The sequence below is a fragment of the Macaca thibetana genome, chromosome 4 (assembly GCF_024542745.1).
Source record: "Macaca thibetana thibetana isolate TM-01 chromosome 4, ASM2454274v1, whole genome shotgun sequence".
NCBI lineage: Eukaryota > Metazoa > Chordata > Mammalia > Primates > Cercopithecidae > Macaca > Macaca thibetana.
The window spans coordinates 158,824,370-158,839,835 of record NC_065581.1 but is presented as its reverse complement, the minus strand read 5'-3'; the positions used below and the strand labels follow the sequence as shown (position 1 = coordinate 158,839,835).

At 41.3% G+C, this 15,466-nt stretch overlaps 1 protein-coding gene across 15 annotated transcripts in view; it reads left to right on the top strand.

The window, feature by feature from the left end:
- Window positions 1-15,466, top strand: part of LPA (lipoprotein(a)) — a 161,158-nt gene that overhangs the window by 12,581 nt on the left and 133,111 nt on the right. Inside the window, exon 1 of one of the 15 annotated variants that reach the window (XM_050789199.1) lies at window positions 3,865-3,976. The exons of the other annotated variants lie outside the window; for them this stretch is intronic. Within the exon in view, the coding sequence (XP_050645156.1) occupies window positions 3,928-3,976 (49 nt within the window). The 5' untranslated portion in view covers window positions 3,865-3,927. Of the gene's footprint in view, window positions 1-3,864; window positions 3,977-15,466 lie in introns of those variants that run through there. 15 annotated transcript variants of the gene reach the window in all.

The following is a 15,466-nucleotide window of genomic DNA, read 5'->3' as shown; positions in this document are numbered from 1 at the left end:
TGTCAAGCATAGAGCCATTAGTCAATATAATATAGCATTACTTTTATTATTATTCTTTCTTCCCAGTAGCAAATTGCAGTACAGTGATTGAAAGTAATCATTTGAGGCCAGACACAGTGGCTCATGTCTGTAATCCCCACACTTTGAGAGGTCAAGGTGAGCAGATCCCTTGAGGTCAGGAGTTAAAGACCAGCTTGGCCAACATGGTGAAACCCCGTCTCTATGAAAAATACAAAAAATTAGTCGGGCACACCTGTAATCCCAGCTACTTAGGGAACTGAAGCAGGAGAATGGCTTGAACCCCGGAGGCAGAGGTTGCAGTGAGCCGAGATTGCACCACTACACTCCAGCCTAGGCAACAGAGCAAGACTCTGTCTAAAAAAAAAAAAAAAAAAAAAAAAAAAAGTAATCACTTGAGACCCAGATATTTGAGTTGCAACCTGGCTCTCCCAGTGTCCACTGATATAACTATGAGCAAGCAAGTTTCAGTGTCCTGATATATAGAATGGTAATGGGAATAACAGAAAAATCCGGCAATTATAGCATGGTATGGGCAATTCATAGTGTTGCTTGCACCTGGCACAGATCGACAAAGCTACAATAAATGGTGGCTAATAGTATAATAAAGATTCTAAAAGAGTATGTTTAGACTAGCCACCAATGCTTAATTGTCCCCTGAGGTAATAATGTCTTTATCTGATTTCACCTTTCCATATGTTTGCTTATTGGAAGGTTTGAGTCCTAAAGGATTTCCAGAGTGTGAGAACTCAGTGACACCTTCCCACATGAAGGTTGAGGACTGTCTGCAGCCCTTGGTGGGACTTTGATTGCTAACATCAGTCCTTCTACTTAGAGTACTTCTTGTGCAGTCTTTGATGCAAAGTAATTTCGGAAGAATTGCCTGAAGGATGTTCAATGGTGATTACTGCTGATTGTGGCCTGGGTAGGTGGAAAGGCTACTTAGAGGACCTAATGCAGCAGGCTTAGCTCCCAGAGTTATTCGTTATTGGAACTTGGTTTTCAAAGTAGGTCAAATGAAACTGAAAATCATTTGGAATAATCCATCACTGGTCATGGACAGAGAAGGGTTCTAGATGGGACTGGGCTGGAGAACCCCGCAGGCTTGCGGTGAGTTATGAGTTGGTGCTCCCCTACCTACAGATTCTTTAAAAGCAATGTCCCTACAACTTACTGAACTGGAATATCAGCTCAGTGGATTCCTTCTTCTCTGGCCACTCTTAGGGGACTGAGGGATGGTTGGATTCAGAAAAGGGCTTTTAAAAATTCAGAGAATTACCTTTTCTTACTGTGCTCTAACACCAAGAACCAGAGGACCTATTCTTTTACAAAGGTCAAATAATCTTAGAAAAGGGGATGCCTCCTTTTCTACAGAAATGACATTCTTTTCCAAGGGGCCTGGAGCTCCCCAAGTTTGTGGCACACCCTGCCTTCAGTAGCTCATCAAGGTCTTTGTGTTAAAATCCACAATATTTAGCAAGGCAGTCTCTCCCCGCCCCCTGTCATCTGGCCCAGTCTAGTTTCCTCTCTCACCCCTCCCCCAGTTCTTCTCACCTGCTTATTCGGGTCTAACCAGGTGCCTTAGTCAGCTTGGGCTGCCATCACAAAATACCACACACTCGGGGGTTGGTTTAAATACCTTTAATTTTCATTGTTTTGGAGGCTGGAAGTCCAAGATCAAGGTGTCAGCAGATGCAGTGTCTGGTGAAATCTCTCCCTGTGACTTTTAGATGGCCTGACTCCTCACTGCACCCTCACATGGCATCTCCTCTGCTTCTGCAAGAAGGGAAAGGGACTCTGTGTGTGTGTGTGTGCGCGCGTGTGTGTGTGTGTGAACGCGCGCGTAGAGATGGGTCTCATCTTTTTCTTATTGAGGCATGAGTCCCATCATGGAAATTTCATCATGGCCTCTGATGGTCCAACTCCTCACTGCACCCTCACATGGCATTTCCTCTGCTTTCCTCATGGCCTCTGATGCCACATGAGGACACAGTAATAAGGGGTCACCAGATGCAGGTCCCTTGACTGGGGGCCTCGCAGCTGCCAGAACTGTGAGACGATCCATTTTTGTCCTTTATTGATTACCCAACCTGTGACATTTTGTTACAGCAACACAAACAGACTGAGACATATGGAGAGGCTTCTCTTCCCACCCCTGTAGTGACTCCTTCTTTGCTAAATTCAGTGAGCATTTTTCAGTCCTTATCTTTGTGAAAGGACATTTTGCTAGAGTGGAGACTGGAGCTCAGATATTGCTGATAATCAGAGTTGGCGTGTCTCCCCAGTTGATTTACAATTGGGGCTTGGATACTGTTTTAAACTTGGGAGGCGCCTCCTAATCATCTCGATACAACCACTAATGTGACTACACTAGAGATAGACTCTTTCCACTTAATTCTACCACTCTTGCTTTACTTCATGAGAATGAAAATGTAAGATTGCACCATGAATTCATTTGGGGAAAGATTGATACTATGCTTTTATTTTATTTTATTTTATTTTATTTTATTTTATTTTATTTTTTTGAGACAGAGTCTCGCTCTGTCACCCTGGTTGGAGTGCACTGGCGTGATTTTGGCTCACTGCAACCTCTGCCTCCCGGGTTCAAGCGATACTACGGCCTCAGCCTCCCTAGTAGCTGGGACTACAGGTACCCACCACCATGCCTGGCTAGTTTTTGTATTTTTAGTAGAGATGGGGTTTCACCTCGAACTCTTCACCTCGTGATCCACCAGTCTTGGCCTCCCAAAGTGCTGGGATTACAGAGTTGAGCCACCGCACCTGGCCCTGTGTTTTATTTTAGTTTTAAAAATATTTATTTATTTATTTAGGCCTCACCTACTGGAATGGGAAAGATTGATATTTTATTCATTTTATTTAGTATTTATTTATTTATTTTTCTTTTCTGAGACAGTCTTGCTCTGTCACCCAGGCTGGAGTGCAGTGGCACATTTGTGGCTCACTGCAACCCCTACCTCCCAGGTTCAAGCGATTCTAGTGCCTCAGCCTACTGAGTAACTGGGATGACCAGCATGTGCTTCCACACCCAGCTAATTTTTGTATTTTTCATAGAGACAGGGTTTTGCCATGTTGCCCAGACTTGTCTCAAACTCCCGGCCTCAGGTGATCCATCTGCCTTGGCCTCCCCAAATGCTGGGATTATAGGCATGAGCCACCGCCCTCTCCTGGAAGGACTGATATCTTATAACATAATTTATAGTTACAGAAAACATGTGAGTTCACTAGGAATAAAGAAATTTTGAAGATAATAAAAGATTTTCACTTATGTTGTAATTTCGACACAGTTTGGTATAGAATGTGGAGATTTTAACATTTACACCTAGCTTGTTCATAAACTAAGACCTGAATGGGTTGTGTCTATTAGCTGCACCCCTGAGTAGCCACACAAGCTTGGGAAGGCCTCAGCCCCCTCCTTGTACAGCAGGAATGAGAACAGCACTGCCTGTTGGGAAGCTTGAAGGAGGCTATGGATGGCAGCACTTGGCAGAGGGTCTGGTCATGGAAGGTACCAGCAAATGTGAGCTACTTTTATGATTTTATTTTATCCAAAATGAAGGGAATAAGAGAGGAGGGAACAAGACTAATCAGGAGAGATGAAGATCTGGGAGTGAGGGAAGGAGTAAGCAGAAATGAAGGCAGCATGGAGCAGCTGAGGGGGGAGATGGCTTTCACCACTTCCCAGCATCTATTGACATTCCACTCTCAAATATTTTGTAAGACTCTTTATTCAAGGTAATGTTTGAACCCTGCTGAGGCAGTGGCATGGGTCTCTGAGAGAATAATTAACTTAATTTGACTATCTGGTTTGTGGATGCGTTTACTCTCATGTAAGTCAACAACATTCTGGGATGGGGACACACTTTCTGGGCACTGCTGGCCAGTCCCATAATGGAACATAAGGAAGTGGTTCTTCTACTTCTTTTATTTCTGAAATCAGGTAAGACATAGTTTTTTTTGGTGTAACAATTATTTTTTCTACCACAGTGTAGTAAAAATACATATGCCATGGCTTTATGTGCAATTTGTTTTATTTAATTTTTGATTCATGAAACTCCCAGTTCAAAATCTTGTGTAAGATTGAAAAATTCTTAAAAAATAAGTTTAATTTCCCTGTGAAGACTGTCAGGATGCTGGAATGAATGGGTAGAGAAAATAATGGGTGATTTTTCTAATCTAAAAGAGTGTACCTACGTGATGGACAGTCTAGTCGGAAAAAAAAAAAAGCCATTGTAGCTCACTATGCAAAGGATGGCCAAGCACTTCACCTGGTACTCAGTTTTATTAATTTATATCATCTCTGTTCGGGTGCCATGCTCCCCTCACTTGCAAGTTGAAACAATGAAATAGCTCTTTGAATATATTTGGTTCTTTGACCTGTTCATTGAGTGGGACCCAGCATTTCTCTCTTTGTTATGGCCTGAGGAAGGCTTTCCATTGGTGTACTTTTGCCTCATATTGTAGCAGGACAAGCTGCAGACAAAACCTCTCAGACACCGAGTTGTAGAAGGAAGGGCTTTATTCAGCTGGGAACATAGCAAGCTACTGCCTTAAAATCCAAGCTCTCTGAGTGCACAATTTCTGTCCCTTTTAAGGACTCACAACACTAAAGATTTTACATGAAAGGGTCATGATTGATTTGAGCAAGCAGGGGGTACGTGACAGGGGCTGCATGCACCAGTGGTCAGAGTGAAACAGAACAGGGCAGGGAGTTTCAGAATGTTCTTCTATACAATGTCTGGAATCTATGAATAACATTGGTTTCTAAGTTATGAGTCGATTTTTAACTAGTGGGTTTAGGCCAGGCAGGCCCAGGCCTGGTTTTGGGCCTGGCGCTGGGCTGCCTGTCTTTGATTTTACTTCCTTGTTTTTTCTTATAACAGGTACTGAGTATAAAACAATACAAAACAAATGAGAGGGTCTCTCTCTTTCCTCATTTCCCCCCTTTGAGACTCTCACTTTTTATTAGTGGGAGTTCTCACTCTTATTTTTGCTACTTATGTCTTTTTGTGCAATAGATTGATAGTGATTTATATAGTACACTTGTGCTGAAGCATTTTGGTGAACTAAGGTAGCAATGAAGGTTTTTGTCATTTGAAGGAGTACAGGTAGCAAACAAGAGGGAAGTAAGCAGGTTCTTATTACTATTATAACTTTTATTATAAGAGTTTTAAATCCTCTTAGTGCTGGGAACTAATTTTCAAACGTGGCTCCTGGATTAAGTCTGAGCCACACTTGCACAGGTACATGTGCCAGTTTTGTTATGTTTTTAACTATCTCTTTAACTACTTGCCTTTGATTATCTATATGTAGACAGTAATTAGTAAGGTTAAATTTCTTATAGACCTTTCTTTTAGCTGCTAGTAAGTAGTCGAGAGCCAATCTATTTTGATAGATAGCATATCTTATCTGAGTTTCTTGCTGGGCCAGAATAGTCAAGGCTTGACCAGTTTTATTATTAGAAATTATTAGTAATAATTTCTAATTATTCTAATATTCTAATTATTATTCTAATATTATTAGCAATAATTTCTAAAACAGCTTGTAACCGTATGATTCGGTTGTGCATGTAGATGGGGGTCCGACATCCCCATGAGCCATCGTGTGCCCAAGTGGTGGGTCCATAGTATTGTATGATTCTTTCAGGGGGCCATTCATCATCTTTCTAATTATCTATGGCTATGCTTCGTTTTTCATGGTAGGCATAGACTGGGAAGTCCAGAAGTTCACCTGTTTTTATGGGCAGTAAGAAGAAAGATGGTTTAATAGTGCCAATAACACAACCGCCTGTCCACTGGTCAGGCAGCTTAGCGTAGGCTCTATGTCCACATGTCCAGTATAACCCGGTGGGGGCCGTCTAGTCCTGGTGGAATTCTGGGTGGGCCCAGACAGTCTGTAACCTTGGAAATTTACTGAATGGATTTCTTTCTGTATAATTGGAACTCCACCATATAACTGTTCTTGCGGTACTATTATACAGCTTATGCCCAAGACAACTAAGCCACCCTATGGATGAGTGAATCCTTTTCCTTCTCTAGCTATGCAATACTGTCTAATAATGCAGACTTTTAGAACCCAAAAATTGTCAGGGTGGTTCTTTTGGGCTGGGAATTCATCAGGAACTGGGTCTGTAGGAACTAATTCTCGGGCTTCCCATGGCCGTTGATCTCCTCTTATGGTTCCTCCACAAACATAACATGAAGTGACTTTTAGAGACTGGGCTACATGTTCGGCTAATTGCAAAAGCAAATTTTTAGTTTTTCCTGAAATCTCAGGTATTGGCACATTTAGTTCATCATAGAAAGTCTTGGCCAGGCGCGGTTGCTCAAGCCTGTAATCCCAGCACTTTGGGAGGCCGAGACGGGCGGATCACGAGGTCAGGAGTTCGAGACCATCCTGGCTAACACGGTGAAACCCCGTCTCTACTAAAAAATACAAAAAACTAGCCGGGTGAGGTGGTGGGCGCCTGTAGTCCCGGCTACTCGGGAGGCTGAGGCAGGAGAATGGCGTAAAAACCCGGGAGGCAGAGCTTGCAGTGAGCTGAGATCCGGCCAAACACAGCGAGACTCCATCTCAAAAAAAAAAAAAAAAAATTTATTAGAATGCTTATGCTAGGATCTAGTCCTTTTTCACCAATGTCTAATGTTATGTATTTTTTAAAAAATTTCATTTTGGTTTTTTTCTTGTAAATTTGTTTGAGTTCTTTGACTGGGAACTTTGGTTTTTTTCTTGTATTTGTTTGAGTTGTAGGTTCTGGATATTAGCCCTTTGTCAGATGAGTAGATTGCAAAAATTTTCTCCCATTCTGTAGGTTGCCTGTTCACTCTGATGGTAGTTTCTTTTGCTGTGCAGAAGCTCTTTAGTTTAATGAGATCCCATTTGTCAATTTTGGCTTTTGCTGCCATTGCTTTTGGTGTTTTAGACATGAAGTCTTTGCCCATGCCTATGTCCTGAATGGTTTTCCTCTTGGATTTTTATGGTATTAGGTTAACATTTAAGTCTCTAATCCATCTTAATTAATTTTCGTATAAGGAGTAAGGAAAGGATCCAGTTTCAGCTTTCTACCTATGGCTAGCCAATTTTCCCAGCACCATTTATTAAATAGGGAATCCTTTCCCCATTTCTTGTTTCTCTCAGGTTTGTCAAAGATCAGATGGCTGTAGATGTGTGGTATTATTTGCTGAGGACTCTGTTCTGTTCCATTGGTCTATATCTCTGTTTTGGTACCAGTGTTTTGGTTACTGTAGCCTTGTAGTATAGTTTGAAGTCAGGTAGCGTGATGCCTCCAGCTTTGTTCTTTTGACTTAGGATTGTCTTGGAGATGCGGGCTCTTTTTTGGTTCCATATGAACAAACAACCCCATCAAGAAGTGGGCAAAGGATATGAACAGACATTTCTCAAAAGAAGACATTCATACAGCCAACAGACACATGAAAAAATGCTCATCATCACTGGCCATCAGAGAAATGCAAATCAAAACCACAATGAGATACCATCTCACACCAGTTAGAATGGCGATCATTAAAAAGTCAGGAAACAACAGGTGCTGGAGAGGATGTGGAGAAATAGGAACACTTTTACACTGTTGGTGGGATTGTAAACTAGTTCAACCATTATGGAAAACAGTATGGCGATTCCTCAAGGATCTAGAACTAGATGTACCATATGACCCAGCCATCCCATTACTGGGTATATACCCAAAGGATTTTAAATTATGCTGCTATAAAGACACATGCACACGTATGTTTATTGCAGCACTATTCACAATAGCAAAGACTTGGAGTCAACCCAAATGTCCATCAGTGACAGATTGGATTAAGAAAATGTGGCACATATACACCATGGAATACTATGCAGCCATCAAAAAGGATGAGTTTGTGTCCTTTGTAGGGACATGGATGCAGCTGGAAACCATCATTCTTAGCAAACTATCACAAGAACAGAAAACCAAACACCGCATGTTCTCACTCATAGGTGGGAACTGAACAATGAGATCACTTGGACTCAGGAAGGGGAACATCACACACCGGGGCCTATCATGGGGAGGAGGGTGGGGGAGAGATTGCATTGGGAGTTATACCTGATGTAAATGACGAGTTGATGGGTGCAGCACACCAACATGGCACAAGTATACATATGTAACAAACCTGCACGTTATGCACATGTACCCTACAACTTAAAGTATAATAATAATAAATAAATTAAAAAAAATTCATTTTGGGTCTGAGGGGTTTGTGATTACCAATTCTGAAGGGTTGCAGCTCCCACTCATGCAGGAGGGACTGACTGCTCCTTTTTGGAACCAAACAGGATCTTTTTTATTTTTGTTTTTTCAAGTAGCCCAAATGACACAAGACCAGTATTGACACATCTCACATAAATATGATTCTTGACAGATATACTTATTTTCTGCTATATAACTTTTTTCCCAATTTAGAGAACCGCATCCCATCCCATGCTGTTTACTATTAATAACGGCACAGGCGTCAAATTTTAAGGTTACATTTTTGGGGCCCCCTCTTTTTTTGTTCTAGCTATTACTTTACTTGTGTCACTTAGAAAAGGACCAGTCCTTAATTTTATTTTAAAAACTGTGATCATGGGAGGTTCAGAGGGGTCATAGCACACATCTGGCTGGTCACTTCCTGGATTACATACTTTGTACTAGGTGTCATTATACAAACAAGTTTCTTTTAGAGTCCTGGTACACTTATAATAACCATAACATAGTAGGACTGTAGCAATCTTTTGTCCTACCTCAGTGACTTGATGTAATACTGGGAACGGCCCTTAGTCTGAGGAAGGTCAGTTGAAGTCCTTACCATACAAGTCCAAATTTTAAGGAAAATGAGTCCCGCAATGAGTTTCCTCATGCTTCAGCTGTGCGTGGACCAGTCAGCTTCTGGGTGTGACTGGAGCAGGGCTTGTCGTCTTTTTCAGAGTCACTTTGCAGGGGTTGGCAAAGCTGCTCCCATCCACGTACAGCTCCCAGTCTACTGATGTTTAAGGATGGTCTCGGAGGTTGTGCCCACTAGAATAAACTGAGTCCAATACTTTTACACAGTTATATTTTAACTGGGCCCTCTGATACCAGGAGCAAGGTGGCAGGGTTTAGAGTGTTGCCAACTTCAATGGTTATGCGGAGATTTTCACAGAGCAAGCTTTGGTATCTAGTTAGTCTAGCATCTATTAGCTAATGGTGTCCTTTGGTATTTATTAAAATCACCACAGCATGGGGGGACTTTATGTTTAGGTTTTGCCTAAGAGTTAGCTTATCTGCTTCTTGTGCTAATGGGGCCATTGCTGCCAGGGCCCTTGGACATGGGGGCCAGCCTTTGGAAACCCCATCTAGTTGTTTTGAGACATAGGCCACTGGCCTTGGCCAGGGCCCTACAGTCTGAGTTAAAACTCCAACTGCCGTTTTCTTTTGACACATAGAGTGTAGAGTTTTGTCAGATCAGGTAGCCTCAGGGCTGGGGCCTACATGAGTTTTTCTTTTTAACTCATGAAAAGCTCGTTGCTGTTGGTTGTAATAGATGTAGTTTATTTAATCTACATTTTTATTGACTGTCATCTACCAAAATATTGACTTAAATCTTGTAACTATTTGATTTCAAGCTTTAAATAAATCTGGTATTTCTTGCAGGGCTCCAGTTGCATTTAAATAGATGTGAGAGTTGAAAGACCTATAAGGGACTTCTCTCGCTTTATGATATCGTCATTGTCGTCTTCTTCTTCTTCTTCTTCTTCTTCTTCTTCTTCTTCTTCTTCTTCTCCTCCTCTCCTCCTCCTCCTCCTTCTTCTTCCTCCTCCTCCTCCTTCTTCTTCTTCTTTCTTCTTCTTCTTCTTCTTCCTCTTCTTCTTCTTCTTTTCTTTCTCTTTCTTTCCCTTCCTTCCTTCCTTCCTTCCTTTTCTTTCTTTTCTTTTTTTTCTTTCTTTCTTTCTTTCTTCCTTCCTTCCTTCCTTCTTTCTTTCTTTCTTTCTTTCTTTCTTTCTTTCTTTCTTTCTTTCTTTCTTTCTTTCTTTCTTTCTTTCTTTCTTTCTTTCTTTCTTTCTTTCTTTCTTTCTTTTTTCTTTCTTTCTTTCTTTCTTTCTTCCTTCCTTCCTTCCTTCCTTCCTTCCTTCCTTCCTTTTCCTTCCTTTCCTTCTTCCTTCTTCCTTCTTTCCTTCTTTTTTTCTTTCTCTTTCTCTCTCTCTCTCTCTCTCTCTCTCTTTCTTTCTTTCTTTCTTTCTTTCTTTCTTTCTTTCTTTCTTTCTTTCTTTCTTTCTTTCTTTCTTTCTTTCTTTCTTTCTTTCTTTCTTTCTTTCTTTCTTTCTTTCTTTCTTTCTTTCTTTTCTTCCTCTGGTTGATCGAATGCCAGGGTGAAAGGGATAGCCAAAAGGACTAAAGCACAAGTGCCACTCTAGTTATTTGGCAGAGTGCCCAGTAAAGGTCCACCGCAATACCACCACACATCTGCTCGGGGATGAACAAGGGCTGACTGATTGATAAGCTCTTGAAAATTCTTAAGCTCACTGCATCCCTTCAGGTCTCCAAGGAATGCTAAGTTTCCACCCTGCCGTGAGAGACACACAGTGAACTTAGTGTTGGGAGATGGAAGCTGGATGGCCCTCGGGGGCTGACCTACAGGGACTTTGGGGTATAGCAGAGAGAGTTGGCATGACTTATTACTCCAGGCTGTAGAGTTCTGGAAAAGAGCTACCATGCAGCCCACACCTGGTCGACTGGAGGACCACCTTAGTGGAAGGGGGACAATCAGGGCCTCTGACCTGCATGTGCACAAGCATAACAATTGCTTTTGTTTAACTTGCAGGTGGAATATTTGATCCATTTTAACCAGGCATTTGCATCCTGGTATGCTGTCTTAATTGCCAAAGTTTGTTTTAAGTCTTTAACTTCTATAATCCTCTAGTAAAATGTATGTTTCCTTTAGCACCTATTTTTATTAGTTTTTAGACCAAAAAAAGCTAAACATCATTTTATATTTAATAATGCTTTGTGTATGATTTTTATATCAGATAAGCCAAATTTTACCGTCATATTAGTGTGTTATTAATGTTAAACTTAATTTTAATAAAACCTTGTAGACATATTTATCTAATTTTTTATGTTGGACCATAAGGTAAGATTTTATAGACTCTTTTTAACCTTTTATAATTTTTGTTAAAGAGCAGGTTGATGCTTTAAGAAAAACCTGTTGCATTTTTACTTTAATGTCCAATTGACAGAAAAACCGGATGATACCTTTTTAACTTTAGCTAGTATGTGTATACACAGAATTTTCTTTACAATTAACGTTTTAAAATTTGCTTAAACTTTTAAAATAATAATTTTTTTAACCTTTTAATGTTGGTAAAAATCCACATTCTTATGCCTCCTTATAATCTTTTTACTAAAGGTATATATTTTACTTTTTTTATATACCTTGCACATAAACTTTTTTTAAAATAGTACTCGGAGGCCTTATTACTTTTAAATTATATAATTTTTTTGCATAAAAATTTTTTTTATAACTTTTTTTTCACGACTTTCTCAGACAATTTTTTGACAGGTCTCAACTTTCTGACTTATCACAAACATTTTTTTTTTTTTTTAAATAACCAGTTAATTTATTTTAGGACAAGAATTTACCATGTAACATTCTTTTTATATAAATTCTGTCTCCCCCCTTTTTTTTCCTTTCTTGAAATTTTTCAACGTAGTTCCTAGTAGGTTGGGCTTATTTGTGCCTGACCCATGCTTCTTCAAGACAAAACACCACGCTCACACCACACGCACACCACAAAACAAAAAACAGGTAAAAAGGGCACACACACACTTTTGCAGTTTACACCAAACCAAAATCAAAACCAAAATCAGAGTATCCAGAAATCCAAGCCAGGTCAAAACCAAAACCAAAGTATCAAGCAATGTAAGTCAAGTCAAAAACAAAAACCAAAGTGCCGGTACAGGTACGCCATGGGTGATCAGGCCATGCTTCTACTCAAATGGAGTAGGCAAGTTCCCAAGACCAGTCCACCAAAGTGCACTAAAGGCACACTATGGGTGATGAGGCCACACTTCCACTCAAATGGAGTGGGCCAGTTCCAAAGACCAGTCTTACCAAGTTTCAGATGTCTGGACACCAAGTGCCAGTTCCTTCCCCGTGTTCAGCCACTGTGTTAATCCTCCTCGGGGGCCAGCTAGGCGCTGCTTTGGCCAGGAGTTCCACCAGGGCAACTGCCTACCCGGGAGCGCTCTTCGGATCGCGTCACTCAGGCTGGCCGGAGTCCCCTGCAGGGATGCTCCACAGGGCAGGCCTAAGCCACCTAAGGGGCTGCCTCAGCGTCCGTCCGTCAGTTACCTTGCTTCCTGGTCAGGGAAACAAGAAATGTAGCAGGACAAGCCGCAGACAAAACCTCTCAGACACCGAGTTGTAGAAGGAAGGGCTTTATTCAGCTGGGAACATAGCAAGCTACTGCCTTAAAATCCAAGCTCTCTGAGTGCACAATTTGTGTCCCTTTTAAGGACTCACAACACTAAAGATTTTACATGAAAGGGTCATGATTGATTTGAGCAAGCAGGGGGTACGTGACAGGGGCTGCATGCACCAGTGGTCAGAGTGAAACAGAACAGGGCAGGGAGTTTCAGAATGTTCTTCTATACAATGTCTGGAATCTATGAATAACATTGGTTTCTAAGTTATGAGTCGATTTTTAACTAGTGGGTTTAGGCCAGGCAGGCCCAGGCCTGGTTTTGGGCCTGGCGCTGGGCTGCCTGTCTTTGATTTTACTTCCTTGTTTTTTCTTAAAACAGGTACTGAGTATAAAACAATATAAAACAATATGAGAGGGTCTCTGTCTTTCCTCAGTATCCCTGGAGAAATCACACGCATCCATTTGCCAGATGCTGTATTCAGATAATGATTCAACAACTACTTAGTGCTTGGATTAGGTCCCCACATTTGTATACGTACATACATATCTGTGTGTGGATGTCAGTGTGAGTGTGTGTTCTTTATAAATACTAGCTTATTTAGCTCATGGTATAGGTAGGGTAGCATATGCATCCCCATTTTATAAACAAAGAAATCTAGACTTAGGAAAATCATGTTATTTGCCCAATGACCAAATTCCCAAATCAAGGAAATAACAAAACCTGGATTTAAGCCAGATTTCCAAGAAAAAACCTAGGACTCTTCTTACTTTTTAAGCTTTGTTCCAACATGTGAAAAAATAAATCTAAACACATCCCAGTGTAACTGAAGAGCAGGTTAGTTGTTTGCCACTTGCAGAATCCAATTAAGAAGACAGAAGTCTGCTATAAAGAGAGTGATTTACTTCCAAAGCTAGCTTAGGGGAAGAAATGGAGGAGTCCTAGCGTACCACTGCACTTTTGGAGCCATCAGTGGCACATTCATAAGGCAGGGGAGGAAGCAAAAAAAGATGCCAGGGTCCTTGCTAGCTTGGGCACCTTATCTGCCAGGTTGTTGAGCTGGTGACTGCAGGTGCCCTTGTGAGCAGGGTGTTGTCCCTTGAGGCAAGTCTCTGGAGGGTGAGAGTTTTGTAGTGGGCATGCTTTGGTTTATAAGTCAACTGTGAACTCAGGAGTTCCATCTTGAAGCACATAGTTAGATGAACTTGCCCTGTACAGAAAGTCTGATGAAGGGGAGGTAGATGCTTGCAATATAATCTAAAAATTACCAGATAAAATTTTACAAGTTGATTTTAGAGTCAACGCATTTGAGTTTAGTGGAAGCCATTCAAGAAAAATATCAAAGAAAATACAGAGCAGGAGAAGATTAAGCAAAGAGATTTTTTTGGGGGAAATTGGTATCTATGTCTGTGTGTGTAGGGAGTGCAGGGGTATGAATATTCTATTTCAGTTCCAAGAAACTGGGATGTAGATCACTGTGAACTTATTCAGCAGGCTACACCCCAGAGGCTAGAACAAATTTCCCTGCCACAGGATTAACATATGTTTTAACCAACCTGAGGGGCACATTTTCTCATAAGCTCTTTTGGAAAGCAAGACTTTCTGTGGACGTGTTATCTTCCCAGTGTGCTGGAATGCCCAGGGAGAGGAAAAAGTTTCTTTTACAGCCATGCTTAGAGAGAAGTGGAGAAACATCTTCCATTCACAAATTGCTAAGTCTTTTACACATGCAAATATGCACACACATTCACACACCACAGTGAGGAAGAAATTCTCACAGCATTAATCAGATACATTTACTTCAGTAGCAACATACATCTACATTTTGCCTATAATATAAAAGTATTTTTTTCCTATTTTCCTATTACAAGATGTGTTTAATGTTTCTTCACCAACAAATAAACCCTATTAAAACCTCCATTGCCATATCAGCCCTGGAGGTGAATCGGAGAAATGAAAGTGTTGTGGAAAAATTATCAGATTAAAAAAAGAAAAAATTGATTCTGTTTTCGGATATTTCCTAGTGACATGAGCTGGGGAGGGATATGCTATGCAGTGATGTGCTATGAAGCATAATAACATGACACAGTTACGGGTAACTTGGTTAAAGGGGGAAATGGAAGTTTCCTCTTTTGGAATATCATTTGTAGCCTACTGTGCTACATTTCAAAAACACTCTTCAGAATGTTTAACTTAACTCTCTGGAGGAAACACCTTTTGAATTTGTTGTGTGTTTTGAAGTCACACTGTGAGCTCTAGAATTTGCCAAAGCATAACTCTTCCTGGAAAAGGGAGTTCAAATAAGAAGACAGTGCAGGGTGAAGACACGGATATGGACCTAAAATACCATTTCTTGATGATCTTTTGATATATCTCTCAAGTGCTTTTTAGTGGATTAGGTTTAGAATGCATCAGCCAATGCCTGCTCAATAATCCAGTTTTCCAGCCTAGAGCATCTTAAATTGAGGAAGGACAGAGGCGCAGAGGTGGGGAGCAGATGGACTTTGGCTGAGGACTTTGCATGAATCAATGAGGGTGCATCCCCCTCCCTGTCCTCCCCTTGTGCTCTGTGTACCCTCAGGAGGTCAGGATGGGCCTTTCTGAGAATGAGAATCTGTTTGTCTGCCTTCCTACTGGATACTTGTCATCGGCATACAAACACACGCTCTATGCAGTGTGTCATCTTTCAGAACTTCCCCCTGACCCCATATTCCCTAGAAGGCTGGCTGCCTTCAGAGTCAGGCTTGTCTCCTGCTGCCACCCCCACTGCTCTTCTAGTCACTCTTTAACCCACTCCATCTGCATGTGGCCCCCACCACACCCCTCAAAGTGGTCAAGGTCGTCCTGTTGCCTAATTCCATGGAAGCTTGGCTATCTTCATTTTACTAGCCTCTTTTGGCCTCTCACCCTGTGGAAATCACTAGCATTCTGTGCCAGAGACGGAGCTGGCATCTCCAGGCTTGGAAGAGGGTCACTGAAGCTCGGCCAGGTGTCCTGAGGAGCCTCACGACAAGG